At 37.4% G+C, this 23,717-nt stretch overlaps 3 protein-coding genes across 8 annotated transcripts in view; 2 read left to right on the top strand and 1 right to left on the bottom strand.

Moving 5' to 3' along the window:
* The first annotated feature begins 154 nt into the window (after positions 1 to 154).
* On the top strand, positions 155 to 5,531 carry med22 (mediator complex subunit 22). Of its 3 annotated transcripts, none has more exons than XM_052105063.1 (5): positions 155 to 218; positions 1,362 to 1,544; positions 1,646 to 1,726; positions 2,820 to 3,028; positions 4,718 to 5,531. In XM_052105063.1, exons 2-5 carry the CDS (start codon positions 1,422 to 1,424, stop codon positions 4,905 to 4,907), a joined length of 603 nt encoding a protein of 200 aa, XP_051961023.1. In that variant the 5' UTR covers positions 155 to 218; positions 1,362 to 1,421; the 3' UTR covers positions 4,908 to 5,531. The 3 variants fall into 3 exon arrangements, with proteins under 3 accessions (XP_051961023.1, XP_051961025.1, XP_051961024.1); XM_052105064.1 differs by having other exon boundaries at positions 157 to 218; positions 1,386 to 1,544; XM_052105065.1 differs by lacking the exon at positions 4,718 to 5,531 and having other exon boundaries at positions 2,820 to 4,666.
* Positions 5,532 to 6,417: 886 nt separating this feature from the next.
* On the bottom strand, positions 6,418 to 14,481 carry c3h9orf78 (chromosome 3 C9orf78 homolog). Its single transcript, XM_052098775.1, has 9 exons — positions 14,261 to 14,481; positions 14,026 to 14,085; positions 13,883 to 13,934; positions 13,703 to 13,773; positions 10,950 to 11,027; positions 10,592 to 10,789; positions 10,334 to 10,470; positions 6,736 to 6,834; positions 6,418 to 6,639 (listed from the first exon to the last, which is right to left on the bottom strand). The coding sequence occupies exons 1-9, from the start codon at positions 14,338 to 14,340 to the stop codon at positions 6,545 to 6,547; spliced, it is 870 nt and encodes a 289-aa protein (XP_051954735.1). The 5' UTR covers positions 14,341 to 14,481; the 3' UTR covers positions 6,418 to 6,544.
* Positions 14,482 to 14,541: 60 nt separating this feature from the next.
* The window catches only part of LOC127624088 (ubiquitin carboxyl-terminal hydrolase 20-like), a 29,451-nt gene continuing 20,275 nt past the window's right edge, over positions 14,542 to 23,717 (top strand). For 3 of the 4 annotated variants that reach the window (XR_007968116.1, XM_052098740.1, XM_052098758.1), the window contains exons 1-10: positions 14,936 to 15,202; positions 16,708 to 16,806; positions 16,895 to 16,948; positions 17,120 to 17,182; positions 18,542 to 18,676; positions 19,000 to 19,087; positions 19,443 to 19,512; positions 19,665 to 19,778; positions 20,629 to 20,707; positions 21,317 to 21,749. Coding sequence is in view for 3 of the 4 variants with exons in the window: in XM_052098740.1 (XP_051954700.1) it covers positions 16,726 to 16,806; positions 16,895 to 16,948; positions 17,120 to 17,182; positions 18,542 to 18,676; positions 19,000 to 19,087; positions 19,443 to 19,512; positions 19,665 to 19,778; positions 20,629 to 20,707; positions 21,317 to 21,749 (1,117 nt within the window). In the remaining variant the exon portion in view is untranslated. Of the gene's footprint in view, positions 14,611 to 14,935; positions 15,203 to 16,707; positions 16,807 to 16,894; positions 16,949 to 17,119; positions 17,183 to 18,541; positions 18,677 to 18,999; positions 19,088 to 19,442; positions 19,513 to 19,664; positions 19,779 to 20,628; positions 20,708 to 21,316; positions 21,750 to 23,717 lie in introns of those variants that run through there. The other variant, XM_052098750.1, reaches the window with a different exon arrangement.

Raw genomic sequence — 23,717 nt, 5'->3', positions numbered from 1 at the left:
GCACCACATACGGGATGCTTGAGGATTTTAAAAGAGTGCAGGCTTCCCAGTGAAAAGCATTAGATACTCACCATGTTGGATCAGACGGAAAGGAAGAAGGAAGGGTTTCTGGGTAATTTAACTACTGCGACGTTTCGTGGTGACGTTATTTGCACGCGACAGGACAAAAGTGGGAGGTTCATGTATATGCGAGGAGTCAAGAATAATGCTTACAAATTGTAAGTAGTGCTCAACGTTTTATTAACTTTAAATTGTTGTAAAGTGATGTGTATTTATGTTAGTGCTTTAACATTAACAAAAACTTTATTAGTCGCGATTTTCCCCTCCTGATATTGTTCAGATGATCAAAGGGGCTATGTTTCATTCACCTGTGATAACAAGCTGTATATTTCTGGCCTCCGTCATGTAGAGAAAAGATGTAATATCAAAGTGCTAAAATCTGTTTTGTCTGCTACAGAATGTTTTCACCTTAAAGGGATAGTTTACCCAAAAATGAAAATTCTCTCAGTATTTACTCACCTTTATGCATCCCAGATGTGTATGACTTTCTTTCTTCTGCTAAACACAAATTAAGATTTTTATAAGATTACCTCAACTCTGTAGGTCAATACAATTTAAGTGAATGGGTACCAAAACTTTGAAGCTCAAAATGCACAGAAAGGTAGAATAAAAGTAATCCAAATGACTCCAGTGGTTAAATCCATATCTGCAGAATGGATATGATAGGTGTGGGTGAGAAACAGATCAATATTTAAGTCCTTTATTACTATTAATTATCCTCCCTGCACAATAGATGGCAATATGCAAAAAGAATGCAAATCACCAAAAACAAAAAAAGAAGAATGTGAAAGTGTGGATTGATAATTAAAAAGGACTAAAATATTGATCTGTTTATTTCAGATTTAGAGATTAAATGTATCCTTTAAATTATTATTCATTTTTAGACAGATTTAATAGACAGAATGGGTGATTAGTTAATGCTGAAATATTCAGCACTTGACTTATAAAAGTATAACATACATTGGTGGCCAAAAGTTTGAAAAAATTTACAGATTTTGCTGTTTCGGATGGAAATTGGTAATTTAATTCACCAAAGTGGCATTCAACTGATCACAAAGTATAGTCAGGACATTACTGATGTAAAAACAGCACCATCACTATTTGAAAAAAGTCATTTTTTATGGAGCCAGAAATATGACAAAACAATTTGAATTAGAATTGTATTCAAATTGTGAATTAGAATAGACTTTTGAATTTGAATTACAAGTGTGATTTTGCCAAATGTCATGTAAGGATGTAAGTGGTGATGCATGCCATTTTAGAAATGCAACTGCTTATATATAACTGTTTATATTTTCCAGCTCTATAATTATTTGATCCTTTAGCACTGAGCCAGGTGTGATTGAAGAGTGCTGAATGAGATGGCCACACAAAGAGTCCTCCCACAAAGCAAAGAGAGTCTTCTACAGAACTACAACAAAAGACTTAAAGATGACATCAGGTCAATTCTAGACAATTTTACAGAAATAATCAAAACTGCCAAGGTATGTTGGTATGCATTTTGCAGAGAGACCTGCATAATGGTGGGATTTTGCTATGAGACTGTAAAATAATCCTGTCATTTTATTGATCATGACCTGTTCAGGTGGAAGATGAGACCCAGGTTTCCAGGGCAACACAAGCTGAGCAGGACCACTATGAAATGCACGTGCGAGCTGCCAACATCGTAAGACCTGCAGTGTCATTTTTACTTTCACTTCTATTGTTTCTCAATCCAATTCCTAAGCACTGCACTTTTTGAATATCTCTCTTATGCAGGGTTGGGGAGTAACAAAATACATGTAACGGGATTACGTATTTAAAATACAAAATATAAGTAACTGTATTCCACTACAGTTACAATTTAAATCATTGGTATTTATAATACAGTTACATTCAAATAGTATTTTGATTACTGAAGAGATTACTTTGCATTTTATTGTGATTTGTTTCATTTAATATTTAGTCCTTTCAGATGGAAAACATTTATACATATAAATGATGTGATCCAAAGTGTATTTGAACAGCGGTGAAACACTTTCTTGTGAAGTGTTACATTCATACGAGCAGACAGAGAAGTAAATTTGAAGTAAATTTGGAGCAGAAGAAATAGAAATAAACCTTGTGTAAATTGTCAGCTTTATGCTAAGCTTAAATGCTATTTCTAGCCATTTTACATGCACATTTTACCAGACACGATTTTTTTTTTTTTTTTACAAGAAAATTAACTTTGGATCATAATTTCTTTTTCTAGTAAGACCTTTGATATCAGGGCAAAAATCATATTCTTGATAATCATTTATGTGTTTTATCCTGTAAAAATATAAAAAAATATTTTTAACATGTGTATTTTGTCTTACTGTACTGGCAGAGTTTTATAGTCAAAATAAGTGAAAAAAATCTACCAGTGCTGAAGAAATAATCCAAAGTATTTAGAATACATTACTGAACTTGAGTAATCTAATGGAATACATTACAAATGACACTTTACAGCATATGTTCTGTATTGGAATGCATTTCAAAAGTAACCCTCCCAACCCTGCTCTTATGTATCAGATTCATCTTGTCAAGCTAGCGAGACTTCTAATATGTGCACTGCTGGTTTCCCTCAGGAACAGGATTGAACAGGGCTGGTCTGTTGTATTTTAATGAAGTTAAACCTCTTACTTGCAAATGAAAATATGCTTGAATAGTAAGAAAGGACAGGCAATTCAGATATGGATGAACATTACATCAAACAAATTTTGTTTTGTTGTTTTGCATGTGTTTTGTCTTTTCAGGTACGTGCAGGAGAGTCTCTTATGAAGCTTGTCTCAGACCTAAAGCAGTTCCTCATCCTGAATGACTTTCCCTCTGTCAATGAGGCCATTAGTCTCCGCAATCAGCAGCTGCGCATGCTGCAGGAAGAATGCGACAAGAAGCTCATCTCCCTGCGTGATGAGATCGCCATAGACCTGTATGAGCTCGAGGAAGAGTATTACTCCTCCAGGTACAAATAGACCAGTGATCCCACAAATGTGTGCAGTCACCTCTGCCTACCCTTAAACATGCATAAACATGCACTCACAGTGATGCATATGTGCATCATATTACAAACAAACACACAGGGTGAATCATGAAACCATTAATATGCCTAAAGGTTTTTTTTTTAAAGCACAACCAATTATTGGGTAATGCTTTTTTAGGATCAAACCATTGGCCATTTTATTCAAATATCTTTTGCTAACCATTTTGGCTTGCTGCATTTATTTGAATAAACTTTCCCAGGTTGGTGCTCCATACACATGTACGCAGTCATCCCATACCATTTATGCCTAATGTTCATTCTTGCAGATAAGCCTATAACTTATCACTTAGTGCATTGTCCTCTCACATAGACAATTGATGGACTAAGACACTTACAACAATCCAGACATCATCATATCTTTATCTGGTGTATGTGCTACTAATAAAATGTATTATAAAAGTCATACCAAAGAATGATCTATCCCTTTCTGTTTAACTGGTTTTGCACAATAACTGAATTTGGGTGTATGTAAATTATTTCCCACAACTGCCTTTAAAGATTCTGTTTCAAAAGATATACTTTTATCTTGCAAGGAATCAGGATCTGTATTCACTCTCAGTGGTAGTGTTGGTACAGTAGGTGTGTTAATAGAGGTTAGGATATGATAAATCTGGATAAGATGTCTTTTAAACACAACAATGTAATTTTGTAAATCATTACATTTTTGAAGAAATATTATGTTATTTGAAATGGGATTGGACATATGAAATTAGATGTTAGATGAAATTTACAAAATAGTAAAAAAAATCAACGCACTTTTTAATTTGTGCTATTGAATAAATTACTTTTAAGATACCTATTAATTTAATTTACTGGAAACATTGCACTCTTGATCTTAATAAACAATCCAATGGTTTTGGAATTTTACTATATAATTCATATAAATGTATTGATTTCTTTTTTTCTCTCTGTTACACGTGTTGTAGTTTGTGTATTCTGGCGAAATCTTTAGATTTCATTGGCATATGTATCAAAATCAGAATGTAAAATTTATTTTGTTCTCTTCAGTGGTTTAAAACTGCACTACAATGTGTTTCTTTGTGGTGACTTAATAAGTACAATAAGTGTAGGTCACATTAGTGTCTGTTCCAAATGTTTCAATATCTGTCAGGTTTTCCACAAACAGACCAACTGGTAATTTCAAATTTCATAAATAAACCAGAGAAAAGAGAGCACTTTTGGTGTCCATTTTTATCTTTTTTCCCGCCTCAGAATTAAAACACATTTTCTGCCTCTGTCTGTTGAGTGCATAGTTCAAATTCTCTGCTGCTTACAGCCTTTTGCCTTAATCTATGGAGAAATTCAATTAAGCTTTACACACATATTTCAATGCACAGAAACACAGCAAACAGAATCTGAGACTAGTCATGTGACCACACATTACCAATCATGCCTCCTCTCCCTTCTTGTCCTTTCCCGTTTCCTTCTTAAGTTGTGTGAGTTTTGTATGTGTCCCTTTTACTGATTTATATGTACTGTGATTATGAATTCATATTCAACACTTCACATACACTTTACTGCTAATGCTTAACTCAGTGTGTTTATGGTGGAAGTGCACAAAGGAAATGTTTGTTTGTGTGCTTGTGTGTAACGTGTGTATAACGTTTCTAGCTGTGGACAGTGGGATGGTGTTGAGTTGCCACTTTGTGAGGCCTTTCATCGGCAGGACAGTTGGGGGTCCCCTGCTACAACCCCTGACCCCTCACGTGACAACACAGAGGATTCAGAGCACTTGGGTACCCAGGAGTCCATGCAATGTCACCTCAACGGCCATGGCAGCAGCACTAGTGAGCAGTCATGAAAGATGGGTAGTTTCCTTAGTGGACCAACTAGATTACACAGTGTAACATCATAAGTTTCCAGCTGCAGACTTCAAATCTAGGGACTTGTGTATTTAATCAACCAGAATTTTTTATTTGTCCTGCAAAAGTGACACTGAATAACACTGTAATAATTCAATATTGCAGCTGGATAGCTTGCGTCGTTCTTAACTCACATTGGTATTTTGAAGTGTTTTTGTCTTTCTGTCTGTTTATTGGGTTAGACTAGTGGGACCAAGTGATATTACTACTATGCTATTCTGAACCAGCTCTTAATGTTGATCATTGTCCTACAGGAAGTACAGATTTACTTGATATGATATTGGAAATTCTGTAATTAAATGACTTGGCACACGCCTTTTAACAAGCTGTTATAAGCTAACTGTGCTTTTAAAAGTTAAAAGTAGACTTCTCATGCATGCTAGACAGAATTAAAGTAATAGTTCACCAATTTAAATTCTCATCATTTACTCACTGTCATGCTGTCCCATGTGTTTAACTTTCTTCTGCTGAACACAAAGAATTTTAGAAGACTATATCAGTTTTGTAGATCCTCAAAATGAAAGTAAATAGTTACCAAAACTTTGAAGTGCCAAAAAGCACAAAGGCATAATAAAAGTAATCCATAAGACTTTGTGGTTAAATCTATATCTTCAAAAGTGATGTAATGGGGGTGGGTGAGAAACTTTTACTTTCTTTTGGCAATTTGCATTCTTCGTGCATATTGCCACCTACTGGGTAGGGAGGAGACTTTATGGTAAAAACTGACTGAAATATTGATATGCATTTCACCCACACCTTTTAAATCACTTCTGAAGATATAGATTTAACCACCGAAGTCTTATGGATTACTTTTATGATGCCTTTGTGCATTTTGGAGCTTTAAAATGTTGGTACCCATTCACTTGCATTGTAAAGATCTACAGAGCTGAAAAAGATTTTTAGAAGAATTTATGCGTTTTAAGTAGAAGCCATACTCTTCTGGGATGGCATGAGGGTGAGTAAATGAGAGAATTTGAACGATTCCTTTAAATCATTTTCTCTATTTATCCTCACACTGTAGATGATGTGCACTGTAAGGCTTTGCATTTTTTTCAAAAATGTCAGCCAAGTAAAAGTTCTCTGTTTATGCTTTTTTTTATTATTATTAGCTTTAATGCTGTGCTATTTTAGGACTATCTTTCCATTTTAGTGTGTTACAAACCTCAAAGTCAAAACTTTTGAGCAATGGTACATTTTGTTGATACAACAGTAATCAAGTTCATAATATTACTTTTGTTATTTGTACTCTTTTTTTTGTTTGTTTTTTTAGAAATAAAAATGACCTTTAATCAAATTGAAGCTTCATTGAAATGCAGCGATAATTTACATCTCATGAAATAACACTAATGTTGCACAGAATATAATTATGAAATTGAAGACAAACTACTTCAAATGGTCTTTTTGAATCACTTAGTAAGACAAATATTTGCAAAGATGACCAACGTTTTGGTAGACGTTTATTGTAAAACCATTTATGTAAGCCAAGGAAAATATAGAAGAACAAAATATATTTACATTTTTCTTTCATTTTAAAGAAAGATATAATGTCTAATTGACTGAACAAAAAAGCAGAAGATTAGTATCTTCGGTTCATCTTCTTGAACTTCTCATAGTGGTAGTCATCTGTGGCCTTCTCGTTATTCGGTCTCTTGCGGAAATTAGGTGGTGAAGCTGAGGATTAAAAAAACGCATACAGTGAAATCTTATCTTAAATTACAAAACCTGTGTAAGTCATTGAACCTAAAGAGGTTTTCGTTATGATCTTACCCTCTGGTGCAGGCTTCTCAGTGTCGCCTACTCGTAGAGGCCTGGCTTTCGGCTCTTCTCTGTGGCGTCTCTGAGGAGCGTTTACATCCTCATGATAGACTAAGGAGAGAAGTAGAAGCAATAAGATTCCAAAAATGTAAACAAAGAATTATTAATAAAATATTGGATGAATTTTGCCCTCGTTTTCAAACAACCTGGATTTAATGCACCAAAGAATGGTGGGGCAAATTATTGGCCTGCATCATGCAAAGAAATCAACAAAGATTGCTGAAATCACTGAAATTGGGTTAAGAACTGTCCAGCATATTATTAAAAGGATAGTTTTGAACAGTCAACTTCACAGAAGAAATGTGTTCAGAATTATTTTTGAAAGTTCATGATCACTAAACGTTTGAAGTCACATTGCAAAAAAAAAAAAACACCAAATCTACAGTAGAACTCATGGCTATGTTTAATAGTGAAAGTGAAAGCATTTCCACACACACAATGTAATGAGAACTTGCAGCATTGGGACTAAACAGTTGTGAGGCCACAAGAAAGCCTCTTGTTAGTGATGCTAATCTGAGACAAAAAAATAAATAAAAAAAATGTACATTTGCTAGGGTGCATAAAGGTTGTGGAGCAATGGAAAAAGGTCAAGTGGTCTGATGAGTCCAGATTTACCCGGTTCCAAAGCGATGGCCGTGTCAGTGTAAGAAGGTAAGCACATGAAGCAATGCACCAGTCATGCATAGTGCCAACTGTACAAGCCTCTGGAGGCAGTGTTATGATCTGGGGTTGCTTCAATCGGTCAGGTCTAAGCTCATCAATGTTATGCGGTAAGTTAATGTTAAGTCAGCTGACAACCTGAATGTACAGAATGACAAGGTTATGCCATCAATGGATTTTATTGGATGACAATGTCATTATTCAACAGGCTCAATTTGTGAAAGTGTGGTTCAGGGAGCATGAGGAATAATTTTCACGCTTGAATTGGCCACCACAGAGTCCTGACCTTGACCCCATTGAAAGTCTTTGGGATGTGCTGGAGAAGACTTTATGGTTTGATTTGACTCTCCTGTCATCGATACAAGATCTTGGCCAAATATGAATGCAACTCTGGATGGAAATAAACATTGTGACGTTGCATAAGGTTGTCGAAACAATGCCACAACGAATCCGCACCATAATCAAAGCTAAAGGCGGCCCAACGTAATAGAGTTTGCAACTTTTTTTTGAGGCCAGGCGGTGTATTATGGCCACGTATAGCATGTTAGCATATTAGAGTAATTAATTAATAATGTTAACAAGACAAATTAAACATTTTCTACTGCATATACACAGTTTTACTTTAAAATATCATCGAGTGGTTAAAACAGCTTTTTACTAATCTCATGTGAATTTTACTGTGGGAATGAGGCATAAAATCATTGATAACACATTTAAAGTATTATTTAAGGATTTACTGAGCATTCTCATATTGAAATGCTCCTCTAAATGCCTCCACAGCGGGGTGTCTGAATATTTAGGAACAGTATACCGTGGCTCGGCTGTTTAAAACTTCTTTTTACCCCCGAAAGAATGAATGAATGAGAACTTCTATGGAAGTATATTGGGGTCTTAAGCCTATGATAGCCCTTTTTCACCGACATGGTTTGGGTTCCTGGCCTGGTGCGAATTTTCGAACAGACCACTGCAAAGACCGTTCTGGTGCCGAAAACCTGGTTCGACACCAGCCCCAAAAGCTTGCTGGTGTCTGCAGGAACCGATTACGTCAGGAGACAGAGGGTGGGAAAATATTTAGTCACCATAGTACATGTTTCCCAAACAATAACAGTAGCAACCATCTGAGGTAAGGAGTACTTCTTCACTCTATAACAATGGTTGGTCCTCTCCCACAATCATCTCAAAGCCATCATCTCTGCCACTCTGGACTCATACCAGTTTGCTTATGCTTACAGAGCCAACAGATCCACAGAATCTATCTGGCTCTTCACACTGTCCTGTCTCACTTGAGAGACCGGGCACATACGTGAGTATGTTATTTGATGACCAAAGCTCTGCCTTTAATACTGTCATCCCTAATAACTAACATCAAAACTTCATCAGCTAGGCCTTAGCTCATCACTATGCAACTGGATCCTGAACTTTGTCAGAGCGTCTTCAGGCGGCCCCCACCGATCCTCTACTATAACACTGAGTACCAGCACACCACAAGGATGTGTATTGAGTCCCATCCTCTATTCCCTGTTCACTCATAACTGTGTTCCTGCATTCCCCACTAACACTATTGTTAAGTTTGCAGATGATACAATGGTGATTGGACTGATCTCTATCAATTATGAATCAGCCTATAGCTGGAGCTCAGAGAACAATGTGTCCCTCAATATAGTAAAGACCAAGGAGCTAATTATTGACTTTAGGTGGTCACAGAATGTTGGATATGCTTCAATCTTCATTAATGGAGGCAGAGTGGAGCGAGTGCCCAGTTTTAGGTTTCTGGGTACACACATCTCAGATGATCTCACGTGGTCCACAAACATGACTGCTTTGATCAAGAAAGCACAGCAACGACTGTTTTTCCTGAGGATGCTGAAGAAAGCTGGACCACAGATGCTGGTGGCTTTCTACCGCTGCTCCACAGAGTGCATCTTAACATACTGCATCTCTATGTGGTTTGTCAGCTGCACTGCAGCTGATAGGAAAGCCCTCCAACAAGTCGTCCACAGCACATAGACGATTATTGGGATTTAGTTGCCAGCGCTAGAGGATATTTACAGATCGTGCTGCCTCAGGAAATCCACCAACATTAGCAATAATAATTGTATTTATACAATGACAATAAATATATTCTATTAAATTATTAAGATTACGATTTTAATGTCTGATATTAAATTATCAGACATTAAAGTGTCGAAACGAGTGCTCAACTTACGATATGGTATGGATATGATCCGAGATAAACTAGAGAGAGATCGAAAAAGGAAAACATTACTCTACGACAATGAAGATACAGCACGAAATGATGCATGCCGCATTCAATCGAACAATTGACCAAATCATAAACAAACTGAAAAGCACTTAAGAGAGTACAGGGACCATAAGAAGAACATAAGCAAAAGCAACAGTTTACAGAATTTAGCAAGTTAAGCCATAGTTCATACAATATAATTACATTACCTGTCATATTTAGTGTAGATGTCGTCTCTGACAATCATGTTGCGCAATGTAATAACTATGGATTGCATTAATCCGTATATTTAAATATGTCCTCAAAAACAAGAGGAAAAGCTGTACAAAACACACTGTGGCATGCCACGTTTGTTTATGTTTGAGGTAGTCATGTGAAACTACCACATAGACAGTAACCCGTTAAGTCACCGTTTGGCTCTCAGGTCAGTGGAAAAGCATGGCCAGTTTATGATAGGCTCCAGATTGCCCCGGCCGTGAACCAGCGGAACACAGGCTTGGCACGAGAACCATCACAATTTTGGTGGAGAAGGGCTATGAATGTTCCAATAGCAGAGGAATATAAGTGGCCACTGAGCTTTAAAATGTTTAAACAAGTTTAAAAAAAATTGGTGTTGGATGTTCTCTTCTGGTGTATGCGAGCACTTACAGCGATTGTGCTGGACGTAATTCACAGCGATGTTAGTGGGAACAAAGGAGGTCCCATTGTCTTTCTTCTTATTCCTCTGCTCAGCCAGCAGCTTTGCTTTGGCTTCCTCTGTGCTGATGATATTCTTTATCTTTGCACTAATAAGAAAGGGGAAAAGAAGTGCATAGTTAGGGGGACTAGTCAGACAGTCAAAAAAGAAAAATATCTTATGTGATGAGACACATTTCTATGAACAGATTAGCTTTAGTTTTGACATACTCTATCCCCAGATCCACCTCTGGAATTCCACTCAGCATCTGATTGGACAACATCTCTTCTGTCTTTTTGGCTGAATTGACACGGATATTCTCTGGAAGCTCGTACAGGAGGTCCTCTGGATTCTTCACTTTAACTTTCTGCTCCTCTGCCTCAACCATGCCTTTCTTTTTCTTTAACTCTGTCTCAATGTACTTCATCCTAAATAAAATCACAATCAAGTGGATATGAATGCATCAAGAGGCAAATAATGTTTGAAAGAAATCAACAGTGAACCTATAACATCATGCAATTTTTTTTAATAATGCTTAGGTTTGTGTTGAACAGTCATAGAATCAGGATTGCATACACAGACACTTACATGTCTGCATCTTCGTCTCGTCTGTTAGTTTCAGCAGAAAAGGAGGTGCCAAGATTCAGGTCATTTTCCTCTGTGGTCCTATATTGGGGAGAGGGAGTTTGGCAAATAATATCAATTTAAAAAATGGGGCATAACTACTTTTAGTTTAGAAATGTTATACATTGGAGTACATTTTAAGTGCTGTAACAGTACTTTTACTGCGCTATTTCCCCTCTGTCTGTGTTTGCTACTTCCCTGTCCTGATTTTATTGTTATCCATCAAAGTGATTGGCTACGGAATGTCTTGTGACTCCCGCCAAATCACTCGTCACGATCAATCACACAAAATCTATACACCTGCTGTTCAAGTTTGGGCTCCAACTGTTTTGGATGTGGAGGATGCCTCAAGCACAGTTCAACACCTGAACATCCACGGCCGCACCTGAAAGGGATTTTCGCAGTGAAAAATGGCAGTTGCTTGATAGTGTCATGTGAGATTTGCTTGCTCAAGCCAGATATTAACATTAATTCTACCTCTAATTCGAAGAAACATATTGAGGTAAATTTCATATTACTGCTTACAAGATTCCATCTGTGTATAATGTAGACTGTAATTTAGCTGTCATTTAGATTAATGTGCTGCTGTGAGAGATTAATGCAATGTTATCAATAGGACTGTGTGATGAAACAATCTCGATGTTCAGCATGAAAAAAAAAATTTCCTCGATATCGATGATAAACTAAGTATTTTCTATACTTAGTCTATGTTCTACATCTACACCAGGGGCTTCTTTACATCAATCATGATAGCAATAGCACCACTGGTTGGTTGATCTAGATTAAATATACAATTAAAATTCCTTCTTTCTCTAGTGTTTGTGCGCTTTACATGCGCCTAATGGTCACATACACTTCCTAATTCTGCCAATGCCCGTCTTGGTGAGGCATTAATGTAAACGCAGTCGGTTATGTCTAAAGTGAACGTAAACAGTGGGACAAAATGCGTATTTGTATCAAAATGTCGGACTTGAATTATAACAGAAAAGACCACTGTCTTGTATGTCATATAAATGTTATTACTCAAACAACAAGAAAACAAACTCACTACTTTTGGCCGAATATCTTGAGAAGCTTTAAAAGTATTAATGTAATATAATCAAATAGCGGCAGAGCAATACTTCAGCAGAACATTCCACCAGTCACAAATTTCAGAAAATTGTGCATCATGCATTAGAATGAGAAAAATATTTCTGGGCTTAAAGACACAAGCACTAAATCAATAAGGAACATTTTATCTCCAAAGGAATTCAATGGAGCCCCCCACATATAGAGATAGTTTACCCCAAAATGAAAAGTCTCTCAACATTTATCCTCACCCTCATGCCATCCAAGATGTGTATGATTTTCTTTCTTCAAAAGAACACACATTAAGATTTTTAGAAGAATATTTCAACTCTGTAGGTTCATACAATGTAAGTGAAGGGGTGCCAACATTTTGATGTTGCAAAAGCACATAAAGTTAGCATAAAAGTAATCCATAAGACTCAAGTGGTTTAATCAATGACTTCAGAATTGATATGACAGGTGTGGGTGAGAAACAGATCAATATTCAAGTATATTTTTGCTAGAAATGTTTCTCTCTGCCCAGTAGATGGCGATATGCATGAAGAATGTGAATCACACCAAAAGCAAGAACAATAATGTGAAATTTAAAGTGGAGATTGACTGAGCAGGGAGGAGAATTAATAGTAAAAAAGGAATTAAATATTGATCTGTTTCTCACCACATCTATCATATCGCTTCTGAAGACATGGATTAAACCACTGGTGGCACATGGATTAGACTACTTTTATGATTATTTATGTGATTTGTGGAGCTTCAAAATTTTGGCACCGATTCACTTTCAATGTAAGAGCGGAGATATTCTTCAAAAAATCTTAATGTGTGTTCTACAGAAGAAAAAAGTCATACACATCCAGGATGGCATGAGGGTGAGTAAATGATGAGAGAATTTTCAATTTTGGGTGAATTATGCCTTTTAAAGCATGATGTAGCCCCTGTACCAAACTACTTTTTCCATGCCTGCTCTACCTGCTCTATTTTGCAGGACATGACGTGCTAAGTAATCCTGCTTATTTAGCTTTTCTTTTGCATTCTTTGCATTGTTTTAACATGTTTTATGCACAACAATAACACTCTGTCTGCATTAAGGTAAATTTAGACCCTACACATAAACTGATTTTAATGTAATTGTTTCATACATAATGATTTAAAATGGTGATCAGTGTATTGAAAATAACTTTTTAATCTTTTCATGTCTGTTATCATGTCTCCCTTTTATTTTTTGGAATAAAAAAAAAAGTATAGCGTTTATCATAGATAAGAGATGTATTTTAAATTCGGCAGTCAAAAACGCCATAAAAAATACCTATATTTTTTATTGTTTCTGGCAAACAGCCATAAAAGGAAATGTAACTTACGTTATGAGCGCTACATTTTGAAATTGCAGCATACAGCATACATTATAATGGGGAATAGTTTTTGCGACTCAATACTCATGCATAGTTTTAAATAAGCTACTCTTTTACTCTTGAGTAGTTATTAGGACAGGTACTTTTACTCTGCTCAAACAAAAAATTTTGGGAAGTAACAGTACTACTTCAGTATGATTTTTCAGTACTCTTTCCACCCCAGCGTATTGTTCTGACCATCACAAAGAATCAATTTCATTTCAAATTAAATATGCCTCCAAACCTCGGCACACAAAAACGTACATGTCTCTGTTTCTGTCCTTCACCTTCTTCATGTCAACAACACCTCCAGTCTTTAGTTTAAATGGGTCATCCTAGAACACAAAAGAGGGAGTGACATTATTTGAGCCTTTTAAATCAATTTAAATTCACAGTAAAATCACATTTACAAAAACATGTTTCTTGAAACTTATTGAATCCTACCTCAAGCTCAGCATCTAAAGGAAGCTTCTCTCCTACAAGTAACGCTGCAATGCTGCAGGAACACAAATGCACATATTATTCAGACTTCAGTTAAACATCTAATGTGTACAACATGGGATTATTAGTTAAGAAATGTGGCCAACCTCACTCCATGCTGTCTCCTTCGTAGACTTTGAAGCTCCTTGGCTTCATCCAGTTTGGACCTGAGAATCATAAGAATGGTCTCCGTATTTTATGTCTGTATGAAAGGGACACACTTGAATACATGTTTTAATGCGAGAAAATTAGCGGTTCAACGAGTTGTTAATTTGACTATTCGGCCTCAGTAGTATATTAAGGGCAACTCTACTTAGTAACAATGTGATCTAATATAGCTACCTGACGACTTCCTTTGTCTCGTCGTCTTCCTCGTCGGTAGAGTCCTCTTTCCTCCTCCTAAAATTCTTACCAGGCGGCATAATTTTAATTATCTAAGATCTACTCCTTCGTTAAAGTAAATATAAGACGTTTATTTTTTTTAACTCCGTCGGCAGCGGTCTGTGTTTAGCGAAGGACCTCTTCCTCCACCTTTCTCGAAACTTCCGCTGACGTCACATGTGCTTAATTAAGGGCTGATCCAAGAACAGCGCTTATATATTCCGTTTAACTGGAGTAAAGCAGACATTACTTAGCAGAGACGGGCCAGACCAACGATCAACGGATGAAGAAAAGGTAGTCCCGCATTACAGGTAAACAAGGAATCACCTTTTAAATACTGACACCGCCTGTAATAAAACCAGAGGTTATTGAGCAGAGACGGGCCACTTCTATAAAAATGTATGGGAGAAATTGGAACGCCCAACCAAGCAGCTCTAAAATGATCAACGGTTAACGGATGTAGGTAGATAGGAAGTCCCTGACTTTCAGCTTTTAGATGTAGACATAACATGTCAATCAACTCAATAACGCGCATGCGCATTAGCTATACAAGTTGGAAGAATTGCGTTTTTTAGGGTAATCGGAGGGAAAGAAACACAATTTATGATACCAGTGTTGTTTTACTGCAGTTTTCCCATTCAAGTAGATAGGAGCTGCACTGAAAAATAGCTTCCTGCCCGAAAGTGATCCAAAGATGGCCAGACTTGCAACTAAAGCGACTTTGGGCAAAGCGACTAAGGGGAGTTAAAAGGCTGATCCAAGATTAAACCATTCATTGGCTCTGGTCAGAGATGTGACGCACTCGCACTCGTGCTGTATTCAGGATAGATGCTGCAGTTCACTGCTGCCCACCACCGTTACGAATGACACCGATCATCCACGAGCTTTGTTTTTGTCGGACAGGTACATTTCTGTTCTTATTTTTTGCTCGGCTAAACAGGAGTGACACTTTATTTGTTTAGAGAACATCATGACGACTGCGTATGGGCGTTTGAATAGTGTCATCTAGCCGAAGTGTAAATATGGCCTGTTTATTTTGTAAGCTCGTGATGTTAACAGGAGTTTTTGAGTGGTTGACGCTAACATTTAGACGAACTGTATTGTGTTTGTTAGCATTTTATTTTACAACTTAGATTTGCATCAAGTTCTTCAGGGGTCTGTGTTGTGTCGAAGTCTGTTTAACTGGAATGTTATTATTTTTCCTTATCTGTTCGGAATGCTGTTGAAGCTATTTTTCATATGATTTTAACGATACCGATTTTATACGACGTAGGTTATTATTATTGTGTATTTGTGTTTATCCCCTATAATAATGGACTTATATGGAGTGAAATTGCTGCCTTCTATCTCCTTTCGCATCTCAATGCACTCGTGCCAGCCGCATGAAACAGCAGTTTTTGGCTGTTTTCAAACCTAGTGAGCTGTCTACCTAGTCAGCATTTTTGAGCATCATAAGCATCCAATTTTAAGCAATCATATGCCCAAATGTTGTCTAGGTAGGCAGCTCACTAGGTTTGGAGATAAAGCCTCACTTAAAGGGATAGTTCACCCCGAAATGAAAATTCACTTATCATTTACTCACCCTCATGCCATCCCAGATGTGTATGACATTCTGTCTTCTGCAGAATACAAAAAATATTTTTTAGAAGAATATTTCAGCTCTGTAGGTCCTTTCATTGCAAGTGAATGGTGACCAGACCTTTTGAAGCTTAAAATCACATAAAGGCTGCAAAAAAGTTATCCATATGTCTCTATTGGTTTGTGGTTTAATCTATGCATTTAAAAGCAATGCAATCACTTTGGGTGAGAAACAGATTAATATTTAAATCCTTTTTATCATAGGCAGAATGTGAAAGTGGAGATTTATAGTAAAAAAAAATTAAAAATTAAATATTAATCTGATCTCACCCAGACCTTTCACATTGCTTTTAAAGACATAGATTTAATCACTGGAGTCATTTAGATAACTTTTATGCTGTCTTTATGTGATTTTCTTTGGAGCGTCAAAGGTCTGGTCACCATTCACTTGCAATGAAAGGACCTTCAGATCTGAAATATACTTTAAAAAAATCTTTGTTTGTGTTCTGCTGAAGACAGAATGTCATACACATCTGGGATGGCATGAGGGTGAGTAGATGATGAGAGAATTTTCATTTTGGGGTGAACTATTCCTTTAACTATTACTATCTGAATTATGACAGTCAGTTTTTCACCTTCAAACTGGTGTTGAAACTGTAAGTTCATCAGAAGGTTATGCTTAACAAAGCTGTTTTATATGGTATTGAAACTGTGCAGGGTTGTACCAGCTTTGTTGACACCATTTTCTATATGAATATGAATGCATGTCTGCTTGTACTACTATTTTTTTTAAATATTAAGATTTATTCTATTTTTTTTTTTTTAAATAGAGTGAGGTAAAAATCAAGATGACTGACAGCATTGATCTTTGCTCTCACCTGCACTCTATTGGGGAAGTTACTAAGGAGGAACTGATTCAGAAATCAAAGGTAAGATTCCAGTGTTACTGATATTAAAGTATGAAATATATTTTGAGGCCTGTGTATTGAATTTTATAATGTTTTTTCTTTACTCAAGTGTACTTGTCAGTCATGTGGAGTAGGTGGTCCCAACCTCTGGGCATGTTTACAGGTGAGGAGGCTTAACCCCTGCCAAAATACTTAAAGTATTATTGTGTAGAGAAGTATAGTAATTTTTAAGCATGTAGAAGATCTACGAAGGTCATTTGATTCGCATAGTCCAATCTCTAAGATTAACTACAGATCCTTTCTTTTAAGTAAAGTCTTATTTCTTTGCCCACAGTGTGACTGTTCATATGTGGGCTGCGGAGAGTCATATTCAGATCACAGTACTATACATGCACAGGTGACATTCCTACACTTTGCCTATTCATTCAGTGATTTATTCATCTAGCCATCTGTCCATATGTAGACACTCATTATGTCCACAAGAAGATATATTATACTACCTGGCCAAAAAATGTTGTATACTCTAATATATTGTTGGGCCGCCTTTAGCTTTGATTACGGAGCGCATTCGTCTTGGCATTGTTTCGACAACCTTATGCAATGTCAACATTTTTGGTTGAGATCTTGTATTGATGACGGGAGATTCAAAACACTCCGTAAAGTCTTCTCCGGTACATCCCAAAGACTTTCAGTGGGGTTAAGGTCAGGTCTCAGGGGTGGTCATTTCATTTGTGAAAATTATTCCTCATGCTCCCTAAACCACAAATTGAGCCGATTAATTTTTGCATTGACGTCCTGGAATCCCCCAAAAATCCATTGGTGTGATAAACTGGTCATTCAGTACATTCAGGTAGTCAACTAACTTCATTTACATGTCGCATAACGTTGCTGAGCTTAGACCTGACCAATTAGAACAACCCCTGTTCATAACACTGCCTCCAGAGGCTTGTACAGTTGGCACTATGCATGACGGATGCATCGCTTCATGTGCTTCCCTTCTTACCCTGACACGCCCATCGCTTTGGAACTGGGTAAGTCTGGACTAATCAGACCACATTACCTTTTTCCATTGCTCCACAGTCCAATCTTTATGCTCCCTAGCAAATTTAAGTAATTTTTTCCGATTTGCCTCACTAACAAGTGGCTTTCTTGTGGCCAAACAGCAGTTTAGTCACAATGCTGTAAATTCTTGTTGCATTGTGTGTGTGAAAATGCTTTTAATTTCACTATTAAACATGGCCGTGAGTTCTACTGTCGATCTCCGATCACGATCATTCAAGATTTTTTTTCTGACCACATTTATTCTGTGAAGCTGACGGTTTAAGACTATCCTTCCAGGTTTTAATAATGTGCTGGACAGTTTTTAACCCAATTCCAGTGATTTCAACAATATCCTTAGTTGATTTCTTTGCTTGATGCAATAATTTGCCCCTTCTGAAATGCAGTAGCGTCTTTTCCACAACCACAGAATACATCTTCCGACATGGTTGTTTAAGAAATGATAAGTTACACACTGCATCAGTTAAGGTTAAAATAATTTTTGCTAGCTGAAAGATATTAATCACTGCAATAATGATCCAATCATAGGCTGTTAAGTATCTGCTTATTTAAATCCATACATTGATTTATTTATTTATTTATTTATTTATTTTTTTTATTTATTTTTTTTTTTTTGGCCAGACAGTGTATTATTCATGTGTCATTAACTTTCTCTGTCATTGTTTCATACACATGTGTACCTTTATTCATTCCCCAGGCAAAAAAACACAATCTGACAGTAAACCTGACCACATTCAGGGTGTGGTGTTATGTCTGTGAGAGGGAAGTGTTTTTGGAAGCAACGCCCATTACGCCTGTATCATTAGCTCAATTCTGCAAACGTCTTGAACAGGTGAAAGCATCAAAAAGCATTTTTTACCTACTTTTATGATTGTGTAAACATTATTCAAATGTAATGCCTGTTCAGATGAGGTTGCTTGTGTCTTCTGCATTATTTATATCAGTTTGAGGATCTCGTTTTGGCCGCAATATTTTATAAACGATGAATATTTTTTGACTGTACAATGACAATACAAAGAACTGTACAACACAGTACAAACTTGTGTTTTAAACAACCTCAAATCTTGTTACCAATTTGCCATCATATTTAAGAATGTTTTAACAACAACAAAAAAACTATCGTAAAACTCATGCCACAAGGATTCTCTTCCCCAGACACCATGTCACCCATTGAAAGCAGTGCCCATCGCAGTGGCAGAAGAGGAAGGCTCAGAATCTGAGGAGGATGATCTCAAACCTAGAGGTATAATCAAACAGATAAGATGATATTTCAAAACCTGCACATTTCCCTTTTAACAACTGCTAATTAGCAGGGCTGTCACAACCATTAACATTGCAGGGGGCACATTCCCACCAAATATTCAGAATAGTGGTCAGTCAATATGGGTTATTTTAATGACAGATTCCTTAACTTTTACATTTGGTCTCCCCAAATCAGATCAGATTCCGATTAGCTAAAATATTTAATAATTGAACATGTGGGGGGCAGGGGATGTTTTCATTTTTATCTGTGGTCAGGAAAATTTTCTGATTAGAGAAATTATAGGTTGTTGTTTCCAAGCGAAGATGTGTTACACTTATTAGTCTATTTTTCTCAGGTCTCACTGGGATGAAGAACATTGGAAACTCCTGTTACATGAATGCTGCCTTGCAGGCCCTGTCTAACTGGTGAGGTCATTATCCAATAATCACATGAATAGATTTCATCCATACAACTCAGACTGGAAGTATTAAGTTTTCCAGTTCTGTGCATTGTGGCTCTGAATTTTAAATATTTTTTTTATGGTTCCCTCCACTTTTCGCTCTCTCTCTCTTTTTAGTCCTCCTTTAACTCAGTTTTTCCTGGATTGCAGTGGGTTGGTACGCACCGATAAAAAGCCAGCATTGTGTAAAAGCTATCAAAAGCTTATCTCTGAGCTTTGGCACAAGAAACGGTAACAAACACTGACTTTCCAAACATAAACACAAGGTTAATTCATTAAAAACTTTCTAGTGAAGAGTCTAAATGGAATAGTTAACCCAAAAATTAAAATTCTCTCATCATTTACTCACCTTTATGCCATATGTATGACTTTCTTTCTTCTTTTGGACACAACGATTTCAAAAGCATATCTCAGCTCTGTAGGGCCTTACAATGCAAGTGAATGGTGGCCATAATTTTTAAGCTCTAAAAAGCCCATAAAGGCAGCATAAAAGTAATCTGTAAAACTCCAGTAGTTAAGTACATGTTTTCAGAAACAATATAATAGGTGTGGATGAGAAACAGATAAATATTTAAGTCCTTTTTTTATAAAAATCGCCCTACTAAGCGCATTCACCAGAGGACAGAATTCTTATTTTTTTTTTAGTGATTTGCATTCTTTGTGCATATCACCACCTCCTGGGTTGGGAGAAGAAAGAAAAAAGGGAGGGATAAAGCAAAGGAAAAGGATACAGCCCAGAAGGTGGCGATATGCACGAAGAATGTGAATCGTAAAAAAAATAAAAAAAACTCTCGTGAACATGCATAAGAGGGCTGTTTGAAAGTAGATTTAAAATAAAAAATAAATGGACCTAAATATTGATCTTTTTCTCACCCACACTTATGATATCGTTTTTGAAGATATTTATTTAACCACTGGAGTTGTGTGGAATACGTTTATGCTGCCTTTATGTGTTTTTTTAGCTTCAAATTTCTGGCCACTATTGACTTGCATTGTATTGAGTTACCGATGAGAGAAATAAAAGTTTTGAACCTGATCATTAATGTTTTCCTTTTCTATACTTTTTTTACTCTCTGTGCAGGCCAAGTTATGTTATTCCCACAAGTCTCTTTCATGGAATCAAACTGGTGAACCCTATGTTTCGTGGCTATGCTCAACAGGTAAATTAATATTTCTTTGAACCTTTCAAGACTGTAATTTTCTATGTCCCATAGGCTATAGTGCTTTAGTGTGCTATAATCCATAAATTTTGTTCTGATGGTGAAGCTGGCATGGCCTTAAAAAAACTAATATAATCCATCAGTTTTGTGGTCTAGCTGTGACCCTAATACTGCGGTTTACACTCCGTTAAATAAAAACCAATCAGTCTGTTAATTAAGATTTGAGTGGTGAACTTGCATGTAGATTGGATTTATGTAATAACATTGTGCCTAATGTAATAAGAATAACCAGTGTTTTGGAAGTTGCCATCTTTGATATTTTTTAAAATTAGACTTGTCACTGTGGTTACAGGCATATTTCACAGCTATTGTGGGAATGAAAAAAGGTTTCATTCAAACTGACAATATTCCACATGCTGTTGTATAAACAGCACAATTAGAGTGTCAAACCATACAGATGTAAATCCCAAACACTGATGCGTGAATGTTGCCATAGTCTTGTGTGAGTGTGTGCCTGTTATGAAGAAACCAAAAACCTACTACTTTTAATCTGACAAGAATGCAATTACACAACATAACACGGTTGTCCCCTCCATCTCTGATTTCAAGGACACTCAGGAGTTCTTGCGATGTCTGATGGACCAGCTTCATGAGGAGCTGAAAGAGGCCCTGACTGACTGCAACATTGCAATCTCCGATGTCGACCCTAACCACAACCATGACAGCCATAACCATTCCGATGGAGACCGATGCCCATCTGAGGATGAATTTCTATCATGTGACTCTGGATCAGGAAGTGAGAGAGGGGATGGAGAGAGGATGGGAGGAGAGGCAGAGCTACTAATTCAAGATGAGTGTGTAGGAATGAGGGGAAACGGAGGGATTTCGGAAAAAGAGAGGCTGAAGGAGAGAAGAGGAGAGGAGAAAAAAAGGGAAATGGATGAGGATGCTGATGTGGACACAACCACACAGGAGGGACAGACCGAGAGAGAAACAGAGGCAAACACTACAAGCACTACTGTACAGACACAAGGGAATACAGGTATGATGTCTGTCTGTCCATCCATCTATCCATCCATCTGTTGTTATATTATATTTCATATACTATATATTGAGTGCGCTCGATTTAACCTAAACAGTAAACAAAAAAGTTGTTTGACCTTAACCCGTTCGGCAATTTCATTGGTCTAATGAAAGCTTCATGCCGCCAAAAAACTGAGCACGTCACAGAATGTTTTTTTATTTTTTTTTTATCAAATTTGAAAGCGGGAAAAATCCATATATTAGCCGCGTCGCTGTTTAAGCCGCGAGGTTCAAAGCGTGGGAAAAAAGTTGCGGCTTATAGTCCGGAAATGACGGTACTTTTTTTTTTTTAAGAATTTGAAATGTCGGAGGCCTGGGTAGCTCAACGAGTATTGATGCTGACTACATCCCCTGAAGTCATGAGTTTGAATCCAGGGCATGCTGAGTGACTCCAGTCAGGTCTCCTAAGCAACCAAATTGGCCCGGTTGCTAGGGAGGGTAGAGTCATATGGGGCAACTTCCTCGTGGTCACGATTAGGGGTTCTTGCTCTCAATAGGGCACGTGGTAAGTTGTGCGTGGATCGTGGAGACCCATCTAAAAATCATGGCAGGCCTTTAAAAAGTGACAGGACTTTTGAAATAGTGACCGTATGCGTTAATAAAGCAAGATTTTGGAGGAGTCACGTGGTGCCATGTAAGGATCGGACGTGTGAACTCTGCTCTGCGCACTTTGCTATGATATTTGTGAGATTCGATAAACTCAGTTTCTTGATTGTTCTAGGAAGTCAATATGTCAAAGAATTCAAAATCCTTGGTCTCTGGAGACACGTACGTGCTCAAGCTGAATCCAGAGGCCACAAGCCCGGAACTCAATTTGGACAGTGTGGTGAAAGAGATTTTGCATCAACTATTGAACATGTCAACAATGCTGGCGAAGGTCATTGCTGACTTGGGGGTGATGAAATCTTACGTAATGCGTTGATCGATCACTGCCATGGAGACGAAATTCACTGAGATGGTTACAAGAGTGTTGGATATTGAGAAACTGATCGATTATCTGGAGTCATCAGAGGGAATTAGCTGCTAATCCACTAGCGAACAAGATAGACTTGGAGCGTGTCTAGGAAAAGTTGGAATACTAAAGTTGGCCAGTGAAACAACGTCCGAAATGTTGGAATTCCTGAAGACGAAAAGGTGGAGATATGGTGAAATTTCTGGATGGGCTCTTCCCGAGTCTGCTCGACATAACAGACGATAAGCTGGAAATCGAGCTAGCTCACAGAGTTCCAGCTCAGAGATCCGCTGAGGGAGACAGGCCTGATCAATTCTGGCCAAATTTCTGAGATCATCCGATAAAGATCTTGTGTTCCGCCAGGTGAGGAGTAAAGGAAGGCTTTCTTGGAAGAACCACAACATATTCTTGTTTCCAGACTTCGACAAGAGACAAACGTGATTGATTCAAGGAATTCAAGAAACTCTTACATCAACGGAAGGTCACTATTGCACTGATGTTCCCGGCCAAATTGAGAATAGATATTAAGGATGGTCGCAAAACATTTACATGCCCACAGCAAGCGATGTCCTTCATAAAGTCAATGGATTGAGTAGGTCATTGTATGATACTTTTTGTGCAGCCGAGTGGGCCTGATTCACTGAACATTCGCTTGACCGTCAGAGGAATCTAAGCGCCTTCTTTGTTTATTTTTGTGCTGTTTCTGCCTAGCGGCTGGAATTTGTTTTATGGGATAGCACTCCTTCAGGACAGTTTGTGGATGAATCTGCATGTTCTTTGTGCTTATGCCTCCTGTTGGTTGAAGTTTGTTTTATAGATTATTTTCTGTTGTGTAATTCTGTCTCACAAAATTTGTTAAGAAGCCCCGGACTTGAGCAATCCGACGGCAAAGTTGTAGTGAAGGCTCTCGTAGGCGCACATGGACTGTTTGAGTTTAGAGGGATGGACATCAGTTGGCACTGCCAAGCTTTGGGT

This window comes from Xyrauchen texanus, chromosome 3, assembly GCF_025860055.1.
Source record: "Xyrauchen texanus isolate HMW12.3.18 chromosome 3, RBS_HiC_50CHRs, whole genome shotgun sequence".
NCBI lineage: Eukaryota > Metazoa > Chordata > Actinopteri > Cypriniformes > Catostomidae > Xyrauchen > Xyrauchen texanus.
The sequence above is the reverse complement of the archived record's forward strand: the minus strand, read 5'-3'. Positions and strand labels throughout refer to the sequence as shown.

Coding starts and splice junctions, on each gene's coding strand:
- med22 (XM_052105063.1), top strand. CDS start 1,422: ATGGCCACACAAAGAGTCCTCCCACAAAGCAAAGAGAGTCTTCTACAG. Junction 1,545..1,645: donor AAATAATCAAAACTGCCAAG/GTATGTTGGTAT, acceptor TGACCTGTTCAG/GTGGAAGATGAGACCCAGGT. Junction 3,029..4,717: donor GAAGAGTATTACTCCTCCAG/GTACAAATAGAC, acceptor TAACGTTTCTAG/CTGTGGACAGTGGGATGGTG.
- c3h9orf78 (XM_052098775.1), bottom strand. CDS start 14,340: ATGCCGCCTGGTAAGAATTTTAGGAGGAGGAAAGAGGACTCTACCGAC. Junction 13,774..13,882: donor CTTTAGATGCTGAGCTTGAG/GTAGGATTCAAT, acceptor TTTGTGTTCTAG/GATGACCCATTTAAACTAAA. Junction 10,471..10,591: donor GAGGTGGATCTGGGGATAGA/GTATGTCAAAAC, acceptor CTTTCTTATTAG/TGCAAAGATAAAGAATATCA.